Source organism: Aptenodytes forsteri, unplaced genomic scaffold (assembly GCF_000699145.1).
Source record: "Aptenodytes forsteri isolate BGI_AS27 unplaced genomic scaffold, ASM69914v1 Scaffold396, whole genome shotgun sequence".
Taxonomy (NCBI): domain Eukaryota; kingdom Metazoa; phylum Chordata; class Aves; order Sphenisciformes; family Spheniscidae; genus Aptenodytes; species Aptenodytes forsteri.
This window is the reverse complement of record NW_008794215.1, coordinates 555464-577210: the sequence shown is the minus strand read 5'-3', so window position 1 is coordinate 577210 and position 21747 is coordinate 555464. Positions and strand designations below refer to the sequence as shown.

The following is a 21747-nucleotide window of genomic DNA, read 5'->3' as shown; positions in this document are numbered from 1 at the left end:
CATAAAAACAAATTTTATTCTGTGGCACAAAGCAATAATCAGCTTTTGCTGTTGATTAAATGTTGAAGCAAAGTTAAAGCATTTAATCAACTGCAAAGCCCATTTAATGTAAGTGTACTCCAACACTGTAGGCATTATTGATATTATATATGAAGAGAAAATGTTTATCCAATATATCTCACAAAACCACAATTTTCTCCTTGGAGGATTTGGAATGTGGCTGTGCCAATCTCTGAAAGCCTTTCTACTGATGCTGATGATTATTTAGGGTATGTGCTTTACATGAATAACTAAACAGGCTTCTACACAAATAACAATAAATAATTCTAATCCTTAGTATGTACGTAGCAGTTTCCATCCATAGGCCATCAAGTGCTTTAGAGATGAGTAAAATTTCTGATTTTAAAAGACTTACGCTGGCACATCCCAAAGAGAGATGTTTTTTCGGAACACAAGGCAAGGCCCACAGACATGGCTACTCTCCCATCACAATTATCATCTTGGCAAATTGAGACTGAACAGCCACGAGAATCCTCATCAGTCTCTGAAGTGATGGCTGGGAAGAGAGACAGGGTCTAAAAATCACAGATCCCATGCACTAGGAAATTAATTTTTGAAACAAGAGCTGGTCACTCAGTGAAGCAGGTTGGGCAGCCAGTATACAGATAACTTCTGTGGCTGCCCAGGGTTCTCACTTGTTCAAATTTTGGCCCCAGGGAAGAGCCTATTTTCCAATTTGTAGATGGACAAGTCTGTTTCCAAACACAGGTCACACTACTCTGCCTATGCATAACTTAGGCACAGTAAAACACTATTAAAAAGTAGTTTTAGATACCACACTTGCCCTTGAAGCTCTCTGCTTCTTTTGCCTTTCTGGAGAAATGAACAAACACAAGAAATGGTCAAAATAAACATACGGACATGTTACTAGGAAAACAGTGAGACAAACAGAAGGTAATTTTTGAGATGATAGAATAATTTCAAACAGGCTTATATATTTTCTCCCTGAAGAATGTACTTTTTTGGCTCAAAAGCCAAAATAGATAATTTAGGCTTGATCCAGAGACTATTAAAATCAACAGAACCTCCCTTCTGACTTTAAATGACTGTAGGAAAAAATCACAGATTCTAAGTTCTTTGCATTGCACCAAAAAAAACCAAAAAGAAGAAAAGCAAAGCATTCACCCTCAGTACATAAAACTGAAGTCAGAAATGTGTTGCCAGTAAGACATTCTTGCAAATCATCTCCCACCACCCCACACAGCTTCCATCACATCTCCCAAATAAGGGCTAAGACACGCAAGACCATGAAGGGAACAGAGTAAATAAAAAGTTAGAATAATAATCACCAAAAATTCTTTCACCCCTAGAATTAAGTTCCCCCTTTCTTGCTATTATGCTTCTATGATGCAGAGATGCCTCCAGATGGTGGGTGTATGGGACCTCCCAATCTAACAAGGGGGAACCCCTGTGACAGAGGGCTGCTGAGCCCGTTTTCCATATAAATGGCCTGGATTTAGCCTGATGTCACCCCCCCCTGTAAATGCTACTCAACTCATGGCCAAGAGTATGGGGTCCGTCTTGTAGGGACGTTGGGCTATTTACTTGGCCAAACTCTTGTCATCTCACCTCACTACTCACAACTCAGGCAGGACAAATTGAGGTTGCATGTCCCTGCATCTGGTATCTACCTCCAAGCCAAGGGCTTTTCTCCTTAGAAACAAATAGGAACGAGGTAAAAGCAGAGAGGGAAAAGCAAATGTTTCCAAAAATACCAAGCTGAGTGATGAAACAGAGCAAACATGGAGATTAGTAGAAGGCATATAGGCAGCCGCTCACTTTCTTAAGGACCTTAGCTTGTAACGAAAGGCAATATCAACGTCTGGCAGGAGGATACCAAGGCCCATACGACTGTTATCAAGTCTGACAGCTTTGTTTTCCACTAGTTCTACATCAAAATGAGCCACTAGTATGAAAAGAAACATCTTCATCTCATTCATTGCGAGGAACCTCCCTGGACACATGCTGATCCCAGAGCCAAAGGGCATTAGAAAATACTTCAGTTTTCTTCCTGCCTTGTAGAATGTGGTTTTCTTCTTGCCATTCTCTATGTATCGATCAAACTTATACTCCTGAAAATAAAAGATAAAGAGAGAGAGCGCATGATATCTAACAAGGCAGTTACATGAGTTGCTTTGTTTGTACAATGGTAACACTTCTGAAACCCAGAAAATAAGATAAAGAGGAAGACAAGGAGCTGACAGCTTCTCCTTTTTAGTTGGTTCCCTCAAGTTTCATTAACTCACATTATCTTCCCTGCAAAGAACACTCCTTAAATCCACTTACTTAGCTTAGCCCTTTTACATCAAGCTCCTTCAACTTCTACGTCTCATCCACTGAATGTCTGGCCTATATTGATTGTAATTAGATTTTGACCGCTTTGTAGCAGGGACAATGAACCTTAGGGGAAGGACAATTTTCTTGTAAAGTATCATATGCGCTCAGTGTGGTACATACATCATGAATAAGGACAATCTGCCAAATTCTGCAAATGCCTATGAATAAATTAATGCATTGCACTGATCTTACTCTTGCAAGCTAGAGCAAAATCCATCCTTCTTTTGCACCCAGTGGTGCAGATTATTCAAAAACCAGACCCGATGCTTTGCAGTCAATTTTCCCTTCAGTTGGAGATGGCTGCTGCTTAATTTGCCACATCTGACCTTCAAATGTTTTGCTCCAGAAGCTGTGTGCAAAGCAGGACAACCGCCAGTGATTGACCATTATAAAGAGGGTGCTTTCAAGTAAGGCTTGAGGTTGCGCTTGTAACCTACGTTCCATAAATTGAACATCATTCTGACTATTTTCCAGTAGCAGGATCCCTGTTTAGAGATAATTCATGTTTTTGAATGAAGGAGATCTGGCATCCTCACTCAGTCAACGGCAAATTAACCACTTACAAAATCCTCCTGCATGCTTTGAATAAAAATGACAGACACTTCTTGCTTATGGTCACTCATTAGCATTTGTCCTGCTTTGCATACATCTGCTATAGCGGCAGCCATTTGGAGCTGGCTGGGAACAAGTCAGTCAGACAGAAACCAACCTCAACTGATTAAAAAAACCCACACCACAATGAAAAATACACTGATACTGATCTACCCATTAGATTAAAGGCTCTGAAAACCATGCACTGCAGGTCTTGCTGTCGGGAAAAAACAGTGGCAGGGGAGGTGGTCTATGAGAAAGGGAACAAGTACAAGGTGCACTGGAGGGGATGTAACTTTGGGTGTTGAAGAACATGAGCTTGTTTCTCTAAATGGCAGAGCCCTGGATTTTCCACAAAGATAAAGGTGATTATATGTGTGTTTCCACTGACAAGTAATTCTTTTCAGTCGCTTTGAACACCCCAGCCAAAAGGAAGCATGCCATTTTTTTTTCCTGGTAAGTTATTGCTTCATTTGAAGAAACACAGTAACAAATGAAAGCCCAGAATACCCCTTCTTCCTTAAAAAAGATTCACTTCCTGAAATGTAAAGCCTGCTGGTCTAAAAAAGCGCTGCTAAGTATGAACTGCAATAGCTTAAAAAAACCAACCCAACCCAACCCAGAGCTCTTCACTTTGTTGGAACATTTCCACAAGGTGCACTCCTGGTGTCTGGAGCAATTAAGAACTGTGGTATTGTACACATAGACATACTGGGTCAAACCTTATGCTTTCTTTGTCATCTTAAGAGCCATCTGAGAGTTGTAATTGCTTTTAACAAAAAATAAATTGGTGTCTAAGGAATTGGGAAAGCAGAAAATGAGTATGAGACAGGAATGGAGCCAATGACAGTGACATGAAACTCAGGCTTGTGCTGTTGAAGCCCCTTGGGTTGGATAGTGTTTCCTTAAAAGCTAGTTTGCTGGCTAAATAAAGACTAATTTTTGACAATAAAGGAACTTTCAGCCATGCACAAGGCCTCCTTCGAAGAGACAGGGTGGTTGATGGCAAGGAAAAGGTGAAGACGCTGAGCAAGAACAGGCGAGGAAGTTCTGTGTGGATGGCCTGCTAAGAGTATTATGCAAATTGAGCAATCTCCTGTGATCGATGTAAGTCTCTCTCTGCCACATCTCATATTTAGCTTGGTTTGGGAAGGCACCATGTAGGTTTTCTGCAGGGTTTCCTGATGTTTCACTCTATGGGATTTGCAGAGTTCATTTACAGAGTTCTATAACTAGCTGAGTTAGGACTTAGGGGTTCACTTATCCACTTTATAGAAAACTGACTCATTTATTTAGACTTTGATGAGTGGAGAAAGAGGTCAACAATATATGCTTACACTTATACAATATGGTGCCAAAGCAAAAGATAGCTTGAACTTAAATTTATGTATCCAGGAGAAAAGCATTGCTACAAAATTATCTTGTCAAGCTGCCTGTTTTCCCAGGAAAGTTTTCCCTAAATACATGACAAGCTCAAGACTGCACCTTTCAAAAAATTCATTCTCCATCTCTATCTGATCCTCAGTAGTTATTGTTGAAAGCACACTGCATATTTTAAGAACCAAACAGAACAGTGATTTCCCCACTTTTCAAGAGGGCCCATGTGCTGAAATCAATGTACTGCAATGTGTGGATTGCTCATTCACTATCAAAAAGATAAAATATATGAACTAAAGCTGTACTGTGAAAGCTGAGCAGAGCTGATACTAAGCAGATATATTCAAGCAATGGAAATATGGTAATATATTCCGGCAATTATTGGATAAGGGAGGGGATCAGTTTCCACACTGATGCTTTTGGTCTAGGACCTAAACAAACAGATGGACTTTTGACAAATCAATAATGTTCTCCAAAATAAAGTGTTAAGAATAAAACAAGAAAAAGCTTATTTGCTAGTTGTTACTATTTAAGGATAGAAATATTAATCAACTATTTGCCAATTATGGATTATTTTTTAAAACCCTAATTTTCTCAGCGGGCTTTGTCTTCATTTTTGGGTGGGGACAGCCAGCAGAGCCCTCCTGGACGTCATTTCCATTTTCATGGCTCCAGTGTTCATCCCGGTGACTATACCTTACTTCTGCTAACTCCGACACGGTCCACTCCTCCTCTCACCGAGGCTGGCCGAGCTCCTGCACAGCAAGATGCTGTCCCACACCAACAAGGCACTTGAATCTCATCTTTCCTCTGCAACATCATATCCTTGAATTCCCGAAAGGGAGAGCCTCAGGGAGAATGCCTCTAACATGGGTTTTCTATAAGCATGTAAAAAAATCCAGTTCCCTTCTTCTTTGGCTCAAATGCCAAGGATGAAAATCAGCATGGCTGGGAGACAGCCATTTGCTTAGGAAAACGGGGATGAGGAATGGATCAGCTATGAGCTCTTGCCTCTCAGGCAGAGGAGGCATTTAGCAGCCTCAGCGTGCACCCTCGCTCTTCCTCCATGGCACCCTGGGCTGGGGACAGCAATCCGGGGGAGCAACCTAGCCAAGACGAGGACTATTCAATTTGCATGCAGGTGGTGAACTTCTGAAGCTGTATTAAGGCTGAGGCAGGGTGGATTAATTTCGAGTCTTTGATATTCATTAACTCAAGCATCAGAGAAAAATACAAGGAGATGACACAATTACCCTCCGAGCTTCGCTGCAGAGCAACAGCTTTACAGTCTCAAGTTCACAACACTCTACTAATTGATCAAGAAGGGGTGAATCCCTATGAAGGGAGGTGAAAAAGCATAAGGCTCAAGTAAGACATTGCTATTATAGGGCTTCAGAGAGTCAATGATGCTTTGGGGGCACTTAGCTAAATGGCCCACATTATTTGCTATTTAAACCACCTTCTATTATTCAGCCCTCCTTGGGTATCAAATGATCCACTGCCAAACAAAACCCACATTTAGCCTAAAGTTTATGGTAGTCAACGTGCAATTGTCAATTCCTTTGAAAGCAGTTGCAGTCAGTCTCATCACCATATTTCTCTCTTCAGGCCATGAATCCTTTGACCTATAGGGCCCTAGAAAATACGTCTGAAAGTAGGAAGATTTGTTCCACAAGAAGGAACAGCAGTAAAAAAAAAAAACCCACAGATCACAAAAGGCTGGGCTGCTGCGATGCGCCTGGAGTAGGAAGAGTAGCACCAGCTGAATGTTTACCTTAGGATCTTCATAGACCTCAGGGTCCATGTGCAAAATCTGCGGGTAAAGGGCTATCCAGTCGCCTTTCCTCAAACTGACTTCTTGATTCCCTTCAAGCTTGAGAACAAAATCCTCCTGGCTGATGCGAATGTTCATGGAGGACGAGCACATTCGTAAACTCTCGTTTAAGGCACTCTCTGCGATTAAACAAAAGCAGAGGGGGGGAAAGCGTCAGAAATATGGGAGATGATTGGAAGTTATACATGGCTACAGCTGCTGAATCTCGACAGGTTTAGTAGGGCAGGCTAAAGGAAAAAAAAACCCACAAACCAAACATAAAGCAGAGGCCAGGAGGAGGCAATAAACAACCCCGCAGGGCTGGGGCGGAGAGCCACGACACTGAACCTCCCGATGTGATTCTCACTGATGGTGCTAAGAAATCCTGTCGGCTGTAGGCAGCACTGAGTTTTGGGTGGAAAGTCATTATTCAGGCATCACATTGAAAACAACGCAATCAAAAGATGCGAACGCTTTACACATTTACATATATTTTGGAGGTTGCAAGCAAATACCAGTGAAAGCATCCACGGAGCTGTTTAGCTTGCCTTTTGAAAGCTGTTGGATGTAATGGCAGGACTATATGTTAGAAAAAATAATTTCACTTGTTAATTCCATAGTCATTCTGAGGATTTTTAAATTTATTTATTTTCTTTTCCGTGTGCTATGCTGCCAAATGATAGTGTCTGTTATGGTCAGAGTGAATGAAAGCAATTCATTATTTGCCTGGTAATTTTAAGAGAGAAAGACACTTTTAATTGGCCAAGAGAAAACAAAACATAGCCATTTCAGGCTTAGGGAAAGCAAGATTTCTGTCTCCACCATCACATCCTGGAAGGCTCCAGAAGCTGAATGTCCTTGCTTTCCCAGTGGCCTTCACCTTTTGCTCCTAGCACGACAGATTTTATGGCTAATTTCCGGCAATTTATCCTGGCAGTTTGAGGAGGAATTCCTTTGGGAATAATATGCATAATTTGCATAAATCATTCTGATAGCATGTATATCAGCATGTAGCCCCTGTCTAGGGCTGCATCTCTCACTTTGTAATCAAAACTGACTATTTTTCCACCAGCGTGTATGGGCGCTGTTATATGTGACTTGATTCCTTCTAATCATCAGTGTGAAAAATAGCCTAAAATAGGGTTTCGTTTGCACATAATAATCCATTTGTGTCTACATTTATGTTCTGTGATATCAAATTAGCCTTCTCTAAGTGTTCACCAAGGCACTGTAACTGCTGCACCCAAAAGGTTAGTTTATTAGAGACAGTAGCTACCCAGTGTAGATGCCTCTGAAAAAAAATAACAACAAACGTTCTTTCACTAAAAATTAAATCTGGTGCAGCATGCATAGCAAATAAAGTGGCCCTGGATGCTTTCTTGCAGGAGGTTTTTCCTTAAGCATGCATTTGTCTAAAGAAATGAGGCTGCGGTCAGCTTTGTGTGGCCAGCGCCATGATTCAATGTGACGTACAGTGAGTCTGTGCATATTCTTTTGGACTGCCTTCGTTACTATAATCAGGCAGAGTCAAATCGGCTTGTTGGTGACGAAGCCAGAAAAGAACTCTGGTTCCAGAAGATGGCCTCTACTGCGGATAGCCACAAGGCACCTGACACGATAGATTTCAACTGGCAGCGCTGTGGCAACAAAACTTTACGCGGTACAAAGAAAGGGTCCAGCCTCCGCTCCCAGACTGTCTTCAACCTGTGGAAAATGAAGCTGGTAACTCCGCGCCGGTCCATCATTTGGAAACAGTGGCGACATACATAGTGACAGCAGAAATCAAATGAGGAAGGGGGACAGAGAGGAAAAAAACAAAAGAAAAATAATTATTAAAGCGCCGCTGTGAAATAGCAGGTTTACATTTAAGCGCCCAAGCGATGCGGTCACATCCTATCGGCGGACATCCTCCCAGAAAGCACGGCAGTCCCTGCCCGCTGCCGGATCCCAAATGACAATTGGGCAGCATATCTTATGCAGAAGTTAATCACAATAATGGAGCACAAAGTGTGGCTTAGCGGTCAGATCGTAAATGACAAATCTGTTTTACCTTCCAGTACCAGTTATGTGTGGAAGGCGAGCTTGGCTCTCGCTCTGAGCGATCATGCCGATAATCATTAGATGACAAAAGTAATGAGTCACATTATGATCAACAAAGGAGAATGGAGCTTATATGGCTTTGCAGGCTCACATTAAAAAAATAGACAGTCAGCTTTCCACAAATGCTGGAGCTATACATTGAGAGGAACGACAACTGCACAATAAAACTGCAGCCTTTACTTGCAGTTGTCATAGTTCAGCAGACACCAGCCATCGCTGCTGACAGACCAGCTGGGTAGCTTGGGAGGCCTTCCATTCTGCACCGTGAAGTACAGTAAATTATCCAGCACGGTAGAGCAACATCTGTTTCTGTGCTTGTGCCGAACAAACAAGGCAATTTAAAGCATACCAAGGGATAACCAAGCAGCAAATGAACATGACCCTCATTTTTTCCCCCCTTCTTACACACATGAGATGCTAAACTTCACTGTGCGAGCGCTACATAAAGAAGCCAGGCTGTTGTTTGATAAGGTGTTGTCAGAGAGATTTTACATATTTTCGAGGGGGGGGGAAGATAGAGATAGAGATATCTCATAGTATTGTTATTCTTAGAATCCTCCCACTTCTCTCTTCGTTTCTCTTATACTAAAGCTAGCGCTCAGCTTCCAATTCATTCTAGATTTTTTTTTTTAAAACTGTTTCAATATACTTATAAATATTCAGTCTTTAAACCCTAATTTGCTATACTTAGTTCACATGCCTTCAAGCATTTGTCTTCCAATTTCCACTGAATAAATGCGTACTAATGAGAAATAGAGCAAGCTGCTGAGGCAAAGCTGGGTGACTTGAGCCTGGCCTGCCACCAGCTTGTGATAGGCAGGCAAATTGAGTTAAAATGAAAAGTCTTGTCAGCTGAAATACAACATGGTAGCCAAACAGCAAGCTGTCAATCATCCAGCCAAAACAAGGGACTGCAGGTAATAAAAGGTCATTGCGAATCATAAGTGCATTTGGCTTTCGTAGGCAAGTTAATTTTAATTAAACATGATCTCTATCTGTAAATGTTTTATAAAACTTATTGTGCATAATGGATTGTTAATTTTACACTAACACATAGCAGGTAATAGGGTACTATAATTATTAGAGTGTATTGTAGGAAAATAGCTATCAAGTGTGCAAATATTTGGGGGGGGGGTCATTTACCCACAGGCATCACGGTGTGCCAACACAAACGATGATCTGAAACAAGTATATTTGCATCTTACTAAGAACTAAACGGTACTGCCCAGCCCATTCCAGGAAAATATATATATTTCTCTCAATCCAACCAATTATTTTAATGCTCAGCATTTGTGTTACAACTACACATTCTGTATTAGCTGGTTTGGGGTTCCTGTCCTTTCCTGTGTACGAAACAATTTTTCAAGCTGTGCTCTTTTCACAGGAAATATCTGGGATTCAGCAATGACCTGGGGCAAGAATACTTCACCATATAAATGAATGGACTAATATTAAACAAACGAACTGACTAAACATGCCTAGCATTAAACATGCACTAAGTATATCTCTGCTTTACCCTTTGCATTTCTGTTATAACCATAAAAACCGACAGACCATTCTCATGTGTCGTTTACCATATTAGAGCTCCGTTGTGAGCCATAACGACTAATAATGTATGTTACTGTGCACACAAATAGGCGCGGTTGGGTTTTGGGAAAAGTCTTACGTAGACAAAACAAAGTGTGCTGCCCCAGAAATGCCATTGGAAAAAAATAATGCTAGTTTTGCTGTGGGTTGAAAGCTTTTTTTTTTTTAAATAAAAAATCACGTACCTGTGCTTTGAATTTAGAAGTAAATCAGGCCATGTTGTTCCCTAGACCCAAAGAATCTGACCATAATAACAACGCTGCTTCCTGAGAAAGGCTTTTTAGCAATTCTTGCTTGTTCTCCATAGCATGAGGAATCCAAAAAAAGGCTCTTGTTATAGTAGGCCAAAAAGAGGACGGAGAATCAGAGTGCTTAAAACAGGAGAATGAGATGACAAGGTGATGAACATACAAGAATCCCACCTGGTCTGCCTTACTCGGGAGCAGGGACACAAATCCTGGTTTTCTGTGCTCTGAGTTGGCACAGGGAGTGAGAGGAAAGAGGAAAAGCTCAGTCTCGGAGGCTGGGGTCAGCGAGCTGCAAGGGCAAAGGCAGTGCTGGCCCACAGCCTTCCTGCAATGTGGAGATTTTTGGTGTGCAAGCAATGCAAATTGGGACCTTTGTCCCTCCTACACATTTATTAACAAAACATCCCTTTCCTCTTTCCACTGAAGCATGACTTTAATTCTCTTATGGTACAGATTTTTTTTCTATATTATTATTTTATGGGACAGTATCCAGCCCTTTATGACTTAAGTGCCAGAAGAATTGAAATCTAGCTTCTACCACATTATGTTTAACGCGATTATAAAATTTAACAAAAGTGTTACAAGAATACTACAAAGTAGGATGTGGCACTTTCCTCTCAACACATAAATCAAATGTTACCAAGGTACTTCAAGATTTCAAGGAGCAGCAGAGGAATGACACAGTTAATGTTTTGAACTGTTCATACCCTTTTGGACCAGATGGTTTTAGTGAAGTACATGCTTTTATTTTCCTTATTCCTACACTTCTGGGGTGCTTTGTGTTTTTTTTTTTTCTTTTTCTTGCCATTCCTATCTCTGTCTCCAAATACAAAATAAACTATCTCTTGATAGTTTCAATATTTAAAAATAGAGGAATATTGAACCTTCATGCTTTTATTCAGCTGTTGTCTATCCTGCTAACACTACCTATGGAGCCTTTCAGATGCTTAAAGGTTAGGTTCCCACCCTCTACACCCTCTCTCCTCCCTTGGGCTAATTTTAGCATTTATCTTGCCAGTGCCTGTGCACTAGCAAATGAAGTGAAACCATCAGCTGATGCTCTGAAGGCCTATCCAGCTCCTGGATCAAATGGCTTCTAACGGCAACTGGCAAAAGTCTCCCTCTGAAACACTGATCTATAATCGGAAGATCCGTATCTCACTTAGAGCTCCCTTATTTTGAATCAAGGTACTTTTTTCAATACTGGAAACACCATTTCTACTCTGTAAAGCTTTACCTTCTTATATTTTGTTCAGAGGCATTGCTCAACTGAAGGCCGCTTTAGAAGTCTTTTTGTTTTGTTAAAGAGAGAAAAAGAAAGAAGCTGCTTGTGAAAAAAATTACATTTGCAGTTTAAATACATTATCCCACTTTAATTTCCGAAAAGGGTCTTTCTTGGCAGTACCATGCAGAAGTATTTGAAATGCATTAACACTTCGGCAGATGCTCAGAATCAAACAACTTAATAGGCATCAACTTTTTTTCAAATAATTGCAAAGCTTCGATTTAGCCTTTCGCATACCTTGCATAGTTAATTACCTAGGCTTTAATGTTTACATGCAATGAGAGTATCTACAGCTATAAACTACATAATTTATAATTGATGTAAATGGGTGTTATTATGTCAATTAGGCAGCTGTGTCCTCCACCTTCTCAGTAAACAGAAATGAGTGATAAACCGAGTTTGCCGGGAGAGCCCCTCTTTTCTTCCTAACAGATAAAAATAAATTACCTAGGTAGACCAGGTTGTCCAATTGTTCTCTGGTGAGGTGGATGTTATACGTGGGCCCTCTCTTTTGACCTGTTGACTGCAGCAAATGGTCAATCTCGTCACGCACTGCTGCAAGAGCTTCTGGGTGCCGCAGAAGATAATACATGGCCCAGAATGTAGCTGGAATCGTGTTTCCCACAGAGGCCCACAGGAAGGCAAAATGATGTGCTGGGAGAAAATAAGTGAAAAGGAAGATTAATAGCGTTTATTACACTGATTAGATTTGCAGTGTGCTAATTAAAAGATGTTAGGACACAGACCCAGCCAAGGATCAGTGAATGCTAATGAGGACCAATAGGCTTCTGAAGTCTAATTTTCTGCTTAATGAGAATAGTTTGAAATGTAATGTCGGGGGGGGTGGGGGGAATAAGGGGAGGAAATGCAGCTCAGTTATAATCTTTCTCATTATCACCATTAAGTATCTTGTTTTACCACCTCAGCACAAAAAAAAAAATCAATTATCATAGAGGGTTGTTTCAGAGTAAAACATTTTATCATTAGCCAATTAGAAAGAACATAAAAAAATTTCAAGGTCGCCATTTTGCCTTTTTATTTCAAAGGTCTATAGTAAATTATTTTATTTTAGACAAGCAATCATTCATAAGTTTCCTACCTGCTTTGTCATAATCTCCAAGCAGCTCATATTTCTCAAATATATCTTGTCTGGCTTGGACCACTTTTGACCCTCCCAGCCATTTTGTCATGTTCTGAAGTAAAAAATGATGTATAAGCTCCTTCCGAACCTTCTTGGTAGCTCCTAGCAACTCAATTGGTATGTTTGCAGCTAAATAGGGAAAGCTGGCATCAAACTTGATAAATTTGTCTCTGATTTCACTAATAACTTTGTGGCCATCTGCAGCAGGAACTCTTCCATATAGTGTTACAAAACTGGCTTCAAACATTACAGAGCAGCAGAATTTGTACATTTTTTCTGTTTCCCAATCTGTTGCTTGTGAGCATTTCCATTCAAATACATCCTGGAGATTTTTCATCATGTGGTCAGAAATGATATCCAAAGGTTTGCCTTGTAGATACTGGTAGATTCTGTGCAGGTTTTCCTTGAGATCGGGGAATTTTCCTTTTGACAAGGCTGGGTAGTCGAAAGTTTTGGAAGCCATTTTATCAGCAAATTCATGAAATTCAAGTTGCTTGCTATTTCGGATGACATAGACATATTGAAATGGGTCCATGATAAAAGTAATATATCTACCTAAATAGAAGAAAAGAAAAAAATAGAGACACGTGCACTTTCATAATCTGGTGACACTTCAGAAGTAATAACTGAAAACAAGCCAATGTCTGGGAAAAAAGCACGCAGAAAATCCCCAAAGCAAAGATCTGTGAAGAAATCTGCAAAGCAAAAAAAAAAAAAAAAAAAAAAGAAAAAAGGAAGATGTAACAAGTTTTATTTAGATTCTCTTTGTCAGGATGCAGATTCCACCTGTGTACATTTTTATGGCTCTTCTAAAATTAGTGTGAAGCCATTTCCATGTAGACTGATCTACCAGGTTTGCCAACAGTAGGGTGTGATCTCTGCTATTGTAGCACTCAAATAAATAATTTACTACTCTGATATAATTCATGAAAATACAATGTGGAGTCATAGCAGCATTTGAAAATTGTAGGTTTTTACCAGCAGAAAGGGAGAAACACACACATTTCACCTGCATGGAGGAAAGTGAAGGCAGGGGCCGGAGTGGAAAACATGCCACCTAGGCAGCTTTTTTTCAAGCAGGCGACATAGAAACTCGAGGTCTGCCAGTTACGGCTTTAACTGCACACTGCAAACCCCCAACATTTAAAGCCCCTCTCACATCTGTTTTTTTCCTGAAGTTGTACTAACTTTTTGTTAAGAATGTGCTTGGTATCCGTAACATGACTACCTCGAGATTTGATTTTGAAGCCATAGGTTACAATGGAGTAAGATACCATTTTTAACATGGGTGCCATTTTGGGGTAGACACTGTCCTAGCGCTATCATCCATTGTGCCAGAGTGCACCGACAACTTCTTACCCTTGCCGAGGTGCTCAGTGAGGTGACACAGCCGTACCTTCAGCTGCCTGTACGGAGGAACAGGATTGCATCAAGTTTGATGCTTTTTCAAGTTGCCCATGCCAGAAAAATCCTGCAATTTCTCCCTAAACTTTAAGTCAACTACTAAAGAAGAGCATTTTGGTGAACTATCATGAATCAAAATCCTAACGCTCCCAAAGCTCAATTAAATCTTAACTCTTTATAGACGATTCCCACGTTATGTCTAAATTTAGAGATCTTGATTCTTAACTTAATGGAGAGGTGCATTAGGGAAAAAGGGTACCCATTAAAATGTACACGCCCTCTGTGAAATATCCCAGTTATAAACTCGGGAAAATAGTAAAGCTTCTAGCACTTACAGTCTAATTCTGTCTCACTAAAGGGACAAATATCCTTTGATTTTAATGGGAACACTACATGCTTAACTGAGGACCAAATTTGGCTCTGTGACAGATGTCCTGAGATAAAGTAGTCACTACCACTAAAAATGTCAACAAGTATCCATGGTTACCATATAGTGGTACTTGAATTATAATAGTTATTCCATATTCTGACTTGTATATACACACCATGCTCTGTGGTAAATCTGGGTGTGCTGTGGACTTCCTCTGCAATTACCAGCTGCCATAATTTCCCCCCCCGATTCCATCCACTGCAATCCCAGCGAACCAGTAAGGAAACACAAGGGATAAATCAAGACAGAATTAGACTCCCTTTTTTTTTGGCAACAGCCTGTGAAGGTTTTTAAGGTACTCTTAAGAGTTTGCTTTACTGTAACATAACAAATCATCAATGTAAATTAATTTTAAAAGAATAAATATATGAAGAAACCGGCATGAAAAAAAGATCATGAATTCCCAGTCTTCTTTTCTGACCATTTCTTCCTTCCCAGACCAGAGAGGCTGACAGGAATTTTCAGTCTCGACCTCTGCAGGATCTTTGTTAAGAGTCCTAGAATTGCTCTCCCTTTCCAGCTTTCACGCACTGTCATGCTCTTTATTGAGGCTACCATCTTTGCGATCAAAGCTTGGAAAGAATGCCCATTGGAGCAATTTTTAATAAATAGATTTGGAGTGTTATTAACCCTAAAGTTGAAAGCTGGCTTCCTAACTTTGCGTTTACAGGGTAAACAATTTAAGTTAAGATTTTTAATTAATATTAATTTAAACCATCTGTCCACCATCTGCTTATTTCTGATGCAAAATATGAGTTTCTTTGTGATCTTTAATCAGACACTTAGCAAACGCACATCAATTCTTATAATTTTTAAGTAAGAAAATTATTTTCAGCAAATGAGTTTTCAGACAAACAATTTTAGCAATAATTTTAAATCAAAACTCACTCAACACTAGCACATACTCTGAAAAAAAAAAATCTCTCAGAAACAGAGTATCACAGATCCTGATTTTTATTATTCTCATCAGGTTCCTGGTAGCAAAAAGTAAGTATGTACCAAAATAGAATTCATTTTGTAGAACCAATTCAGGCTCCAGAACACATCAATGCAAGTCAACAATATATATAAACACATAAAGCAAAATACTTTTTTACCGCATTTAGTAAAGGTCTATATAGTCAGAAAAGTAGAACCCCTCTATAACAAAGGCAGCTTGTTTATGTACCTCACAGAGAATCAAATTTTAGATCTTTTAATTAGAAAAAGACTAAAATCTAGAGCTAATTAACTGCAGTCAGTAAGTAGTTGTTGTGAGAGTGGGTATGGGAGCTTTTAGCAATTACAGTCATACTCGCACACAGATGCACTGCGTGGCTACACCGGTTACCCCAGTCTCTTCCATACAGGAACAGATTGCTAATTACAAAACCATGCCCCAACACCTCCTCTACCCTGAGCAGCAAACATCCGAACTGGAACAAACTTTCTCACCTCAAGTTATGATTTTAAATTTTATAAGTGTCAATATGGTTCTTAATTTTGCTTTTTAAATCCTGTCGTTGTCCCTGATGAGGTCTCTTCCCACTGATTGTCCCTGGTGGTGTCAGAGACCAACAAATGCAAATCTTTCCTAAAGTTACCAGTTATTATTTGGTATTTTAAAATGCAGCTTCCCCCCTCCCCTCCCACGCCTTTCCATTGCAGCTAATGCCAAGAACAACCTCTTAAAAGTAGCCTTTTCTGAAACCGAACCAAAATCTCGATGCTCATGAGTTTCCATCAGAGTACCGGTACAGGTAAATGCTAAATCAGCCAAAAGTGGGGGCGTATCACACGGTCTACGGATCAGGAAGCCTTAAATATTGAAGGTATTTATATAGAAACCACTGGGGACAAAGCCTTTCCTTGTTAGATTGTAAAAAAATCCTTCAACACAAAAAACTAAGTAGACATGTCCATACAGAAATGTCACACTCCAAATTCCAATAGTTTAAGTCACTGAGCTATTTTATTTAGTACCATAGAAAAAAGTCAAAATAAGAGATGTATGCTTGTTTCTGTAAAAAGCTCTCTGATTTTTTTTTTTAATATGGATACAGAGAATTCATATTTCCCCCTCCAATCCTTCAGTCTGCATTACACCCATGCTGCAAATAGCCTGGTTATCTCCCTTTAGTTTATACAGTCTCCTAGAAATAGAAGATTGATGTGGAAAATATGAAAATTGTCAACTTTGGTAAATCCGAGCACAGAAGCCAGTATTTGTATGATAGTTAAGAAATTACTCTAATAATGCATTCTGGAGCTTTTTAATGCTAATGATGAAAGACAAGCATTTCAGATGGCATCTAATGATGGATGTTATTTCGGTAATGCTTGCGGCAGGCTTCAGCTTGGTAAGGAGTTAATGTAAATTACCTTTTGCCTAAGAGAGAAAAATGTGATATGTTACTGTAGGTGTATCATGATTTAAAAGAAAATAATGACTTAGCAGCAGTATTCGAAAAAGCAAGTGTGCTTAGTAAAAAACCCTAAGATTATTTTATTAAAAGTTGATTTAGTCTCAGAGAGAGTGTTGTAAGGTTCGGTATCGTTCCTAATAACTTGTCAGGAAAAGGAGACAAAGTTTAATCCCAAGAAACAATGACAAAACTGTTTGAAGCTCTTTAAGTTCTTACCTAGCCGTCTGCCTATGCTGCTGACCCTTAACAAGCAGAGAGGTTGGCTTGGGAAGTGTGATCATCTCAACCCCACAGACTCTCTCTCTCCTTCCCCTCCTTATTCGAAACAGAGTATCACAGATCCTGATTTTTATTATTCTCATCAGGTTCCTGGTAGCAAAAAGTAAGTATGTACCAAAATAGAATTCATTTTGTAGAACCAATTCAGGCTCCAGAACACATCAATGCAAGTCAACAATATATATAAACACATAAAGCAAAATACTTTTTTACCGCATTTAGTAAAGGTCTATATAGTCAGAAAAGTAGAACCCCTCTATAACAAAGGCAGCTTGTTTATGTACCTCACAGAGAATCAAATTTTAGATCTTTTAATTAGAATAAGACTAAAATCTAGAGCTAATTAACTGCAGTCAGTAAGTAGTTGTTGTGAGAGTGGGTATGGGAGCTTTTAGCAATTACAGTCATACTCGCACACAGATGCACTGCGTGGCTACACCGGTTACCCCAGTCTCTTCCATACAGGAACAGATTGCTAATTACAAAACCATGCCCCAACACCTCCTCTACCCTGAGCAGCAAACATCCGAACTGGAACAAACTTTCTCACCTCAAGTTATGATTTTAAATTTTATAAGTGTCAATATGGTTCTTAATTTTGCTTTTTAAATCCTGTCGTTGTCCCTGATGAGGTCTCTTCCCACTGATTGTCCCTGGTGGTGTCAGAGACCAACAAATGCAAATCTTTCCTAAAGTTACCAGTTATTATTTGGTATTTTAAAATGCAGCTTCCCCCCTCCCCTCCCACGCCTTTCCATTGCAGCTAATGCCAAGAACAACCTCTTAAAAGTAGCCTTTTCTGAAACCGAACCAAAATCTCGATGCTCATGAGTTTCCATCAGAGTACCGGTACAGGTAAATGCTAAATCAGCCAAAAGTGGGGGCGTATCACACGGTCTACGGATCAGGAAGCCTTAAATATTGAAGGTATTTATATAGAAACCACTGGGGACAAAGCCTTTCCTTGTTAGATTGTAAAAAAATCCTTCAACACAAAAAACTAAGTAGACATGTCCATACAGAAATGTCACACTCCAAATTCCAATAGTTTAAGTCACTGAGCTATTTTATTTAGTACCATAGAAAAAAGTCAAAATAAGAGATGTATGCTTGTTTCTGTAAAAAGCTCTCTGATTTTTTTTTTTAATATGGATACAGAGAATTCATATTTCCCCCTCCAATCCTTCAGTCTGCATTACACCCATGCTGCAAATAGCCTGGTTATCTCCCTTTAGTTAATACAGTCTCCTAGAAACAGAAGATTGATGTGGAAAATATGAAAATTGTCAACTTTGGTAAATCCGAGCACAGAAGCCAGTATTTGTATGATAGTTAAGAAATTACTCTAATAATGCATTCTGGAGCTTTTTAATGCTAATGATGAAAGACAAGCATTTCAGATGGCATCTAATGATGGATGTTATTTCGGTAATGCTTGCGGCAGGCTTCAGCTTGGTAAGGAGTTAATGTAAATTACCTTTTGCCTAAGAGAGAAAAATGTGATATGTTACTGTAGGTGTATCATGATTTAAAAGAAAATAATGACTTAGCAGCAGTATTCGAAAAAGCAAGTGTGCTTAGTAAAAAACCCTAAGATTATTTTATTAAAAGTTGATTTAGTCTCAGAGAGAGTGTTGTAAGGTTCGGTATCGTTCCTAATAACTTGTCAGGAAAAGGAGACAAAGTTTAATCCCAAGAAACAATGACAAAACTGTTTGAAGCTCTTTAAGTTCTTACCTAGCCGTCTGCCTATGCTGCTGACCCTTAACAAGCAGAGAGGTTGGCTTGGGAAGTGTGATCATCTCAACCCCACAGACTCTCTCTCTCCTTCCCCTCCTTATTCTCTTCTTTTCTCTCTCTTTTTTTTTTTTCCTAAGACTATCGCATTTACGTAATCGTCCTCTTATTAGGGAGATTCTGCTGAACTGCTGACAATGATGTACAGTGGTGCTTCGCCAGCGTGACGTTTGGGGAAAACGATTCTGCTGCACCACCACACAAAACCAATTAGAGAACTATTTTCTGCGACAGGTCAGGAATTTACATTGTTTCTCATAGAAAGATGTGCTTTTTAATTTCTTTATTAAGATGACATCCATGTCCCTTGCGACTTTTAGGGATGACAATCATTTGCTCATCACATGGGAAAGTACAATCAGCGAAATCGCATTACCGGTACGGGGCAACGCCAGAAACTCCAAGCATCGTTCCGTATTTTCCAAATGAACTAGTTTGAGAACCAATAATTAGAACAATATATATTGTTTGAATTTTTTGACAGGACCTTTAGACACCCACCAGGGGTAAAGTAATGATAGTCCATATACAGCAGGCTACGCTATGTTTGCCGAACATATAAACATTCATCTTTGTCAAATCAGTAAGACATACAGAAATCCCGTACGTCTTCGGATCAGGACATGATAGGAGGTACTAACTAGCTTTGGCTTCTTCCTTGACTCGTGGATGACAAACTGTTTCTCCTTAGTGAAGTCTTGACGGTCAGTATTTTTATACCAAAAAAAAGAGAACTTAAAGTGGTATCTCTGATATGACAAATTCACAAAATCAAAGATTTCCCGGCATAAGGCTGAAATGATATCCAGAACTCACTCCATTTACCTCAGCCTCTGTCAAGGAAGGCTTCCTGAAAATGCCTGAACACAGGGAGATAAGTTGAAACAGAATTTTGTTTACCATGCAAATAGAAATTCGTGAAACTAAATTACACTCATAGATTGCTTAAATACACAAATCTCTAAACATAGTCTCGCATAAAACAATAAAGAGGTGAAAGAGAAATAAATATTCGATTAAACACATTAAGGATTCTGAAGTAGGACTGCATCTGGTTTTATGAATGTACTAAGGTAGTCTCTGAATTATAATTATTAATCTGTATTTGTAAGAAGCCACAACTGTATATAGTGTGAACGTACATTAACAATAAAAAAGACTGCATTTCAACAAAAGTTGGTCTTGTAATGTGTCAAACTCACTTTCAAGATGGAAAAAAATCTGAGCATACCAGTTTCCAAAGAAAAAACCCTGAATGAATAAAAAAATCACACATTTAATAGCAGTAAAAATGCTCTTCCAAAGGAAAAAAAAGAACAGATTCGGTAACAGGAAGAAAAATTTTATTAATTAAACATACGGCTTGCAATTTAATTAATTGACTTTTGAAGAAAAAAAAAATTATTGCAAAATATTAGTTATATGGAAATATAAAGCTAATGCTACTGCCATGAAATTGCAAAGCAAACTTTATACTTTACACGTTACATTTTTATTTGAAACTCCCTAAAAATACAGGAATAGCTAAAAATGAGATAGACTTAACTCTAAAGTTGATCATTTGAACAAGGATATCAGCATGTAAAGGGGCAAAAGATCCATTACATCCACCTACACTAATAAGAGTTTGCCTTTTTCTGAACAGAGGAAAACACTGAATTTTAAATTGATTTTAGTAAAAACTACATCTGTGTGTATATATATATGTAAATTTATATATTTAAGTTTCATTCAAGATTCCAGTTTCATTCTATGTTTTTCTTCTACAGCTAAGTGTCTACATGAATTCACTCAAATGTTTGTATTCAAGCTTGTGTAGTAATACAGCTATAAATACAGAAAGCAGCAAGGTTATATCATACTTTATTATATTGTTATTTTCAGTAAGCATGATCAGAGTAAGAGGCTGGCAACGGGAAGTTTCTGTGTTCCAGTCCTGATTGTATCACTGAGTCAATGTGTCATTCATTCCCTTGTGTTCCTGTCAACCAGTTGTAAAATGTGTGAGAACATATTCTGCACTTTTTTTCTTAAGTGTTTTCTAAATTTAATCTGATTTTTTTCTGTGCGGTGTCAAGATGATGTTAGTTCTCCCTTCTTTAGGAAAAAAACCCCACAATTAAATGTGCTGGCAAAAGCTATGTTCATACATTACATGCCTACAAATTCTGTCAATATGCATATATACCTACAGTTGTATATAAATCCACGTGCTCATAATTATATCCTATGGATACTTATTATGCATACAATATATGTGAATTTAAGTAATTTTTATTGGCCTATGGCACACAAAAATGTTTTTGGTTAAGGAAGATTCTAAACTAAACATTTGAATTAGTGTTTAACTTCACTGATGGAAAAAAATCAAGAGAAATACTAAAATATTTCTCAACAGCAATATGTACAGTGAAAATATCTCCAAGTTTCTTTTGCTGATCCAGTAAGAATTTGAAAGCATCTTTTCTAAAAATCAAAGCCTTCCCAAGGTAAGGAATCCAGCCATTTATTAGCGGGGGCTCTCCAGTCTTCCTGTTAAAAACAGAAAAAAAAAAAAATCAGGAATTAACTTTGGCATGAGAGCAACTCACCTTTATATCTATTTATAGATTACACTTAGACCCACCATCTACAGATATAATTCTTGCAATGTATAATATGTTGTACAGAAAGTTCTTCAGATATGATGGCAGGTTAAATCTAATCACACCTCTGAGCACAGAAGGCTCTGTGTGGTGATTAGGAAAAATAAGTGAGAGAAATTGAGATGCATTTAACTACAGGTCGTCCAGTTATTACCATCGAGTTACGAACACAGAAAAATGACATTCGGTAGAAAATCTCCCAGCAAAGAGTCCTCTCATTTTCAATATTTGGCGTGTCAGAGGAAGAT

At 38.9% G+C, this 21747-nt stretch overlaps 1 protein-coding gene across 1 annotated transcript; it reads right to left on the bottom strand.

Moving 5' to 3' along the window:
* Positions 1 to 1738: 1738 nt before the first annotated feature.
* LOC103904122 (25-hydroxycholesterol 7-alpha-hydroxylase) lies at positions 1739 to 21382 on the bottom strand. The gene is made up of 6 exons (XM_019473652.1): positions 21251 to 21382; position 20105; positions 12498 to 13094; positions 11846 to 12052; positions 6140 to 6318; positions 1739 to 2132 (listed from the first exon to the last, which is right to left on the bottom strand). Exons 3-6 carry the CDS (start codon positions 13072 to 13074, stop codon positions 1836 to 1838), a joined length of 1260 nt encoding a protein of 419 aa, XP_019329197.1. The 5' UTR covers positions 13075 to 13094; position 20105; positions 21251 to 21382; the 3' UTR covers positions 1739 to 1835.
* Positions 21383 to 21747: the final 365 nt, after the last annotated feature.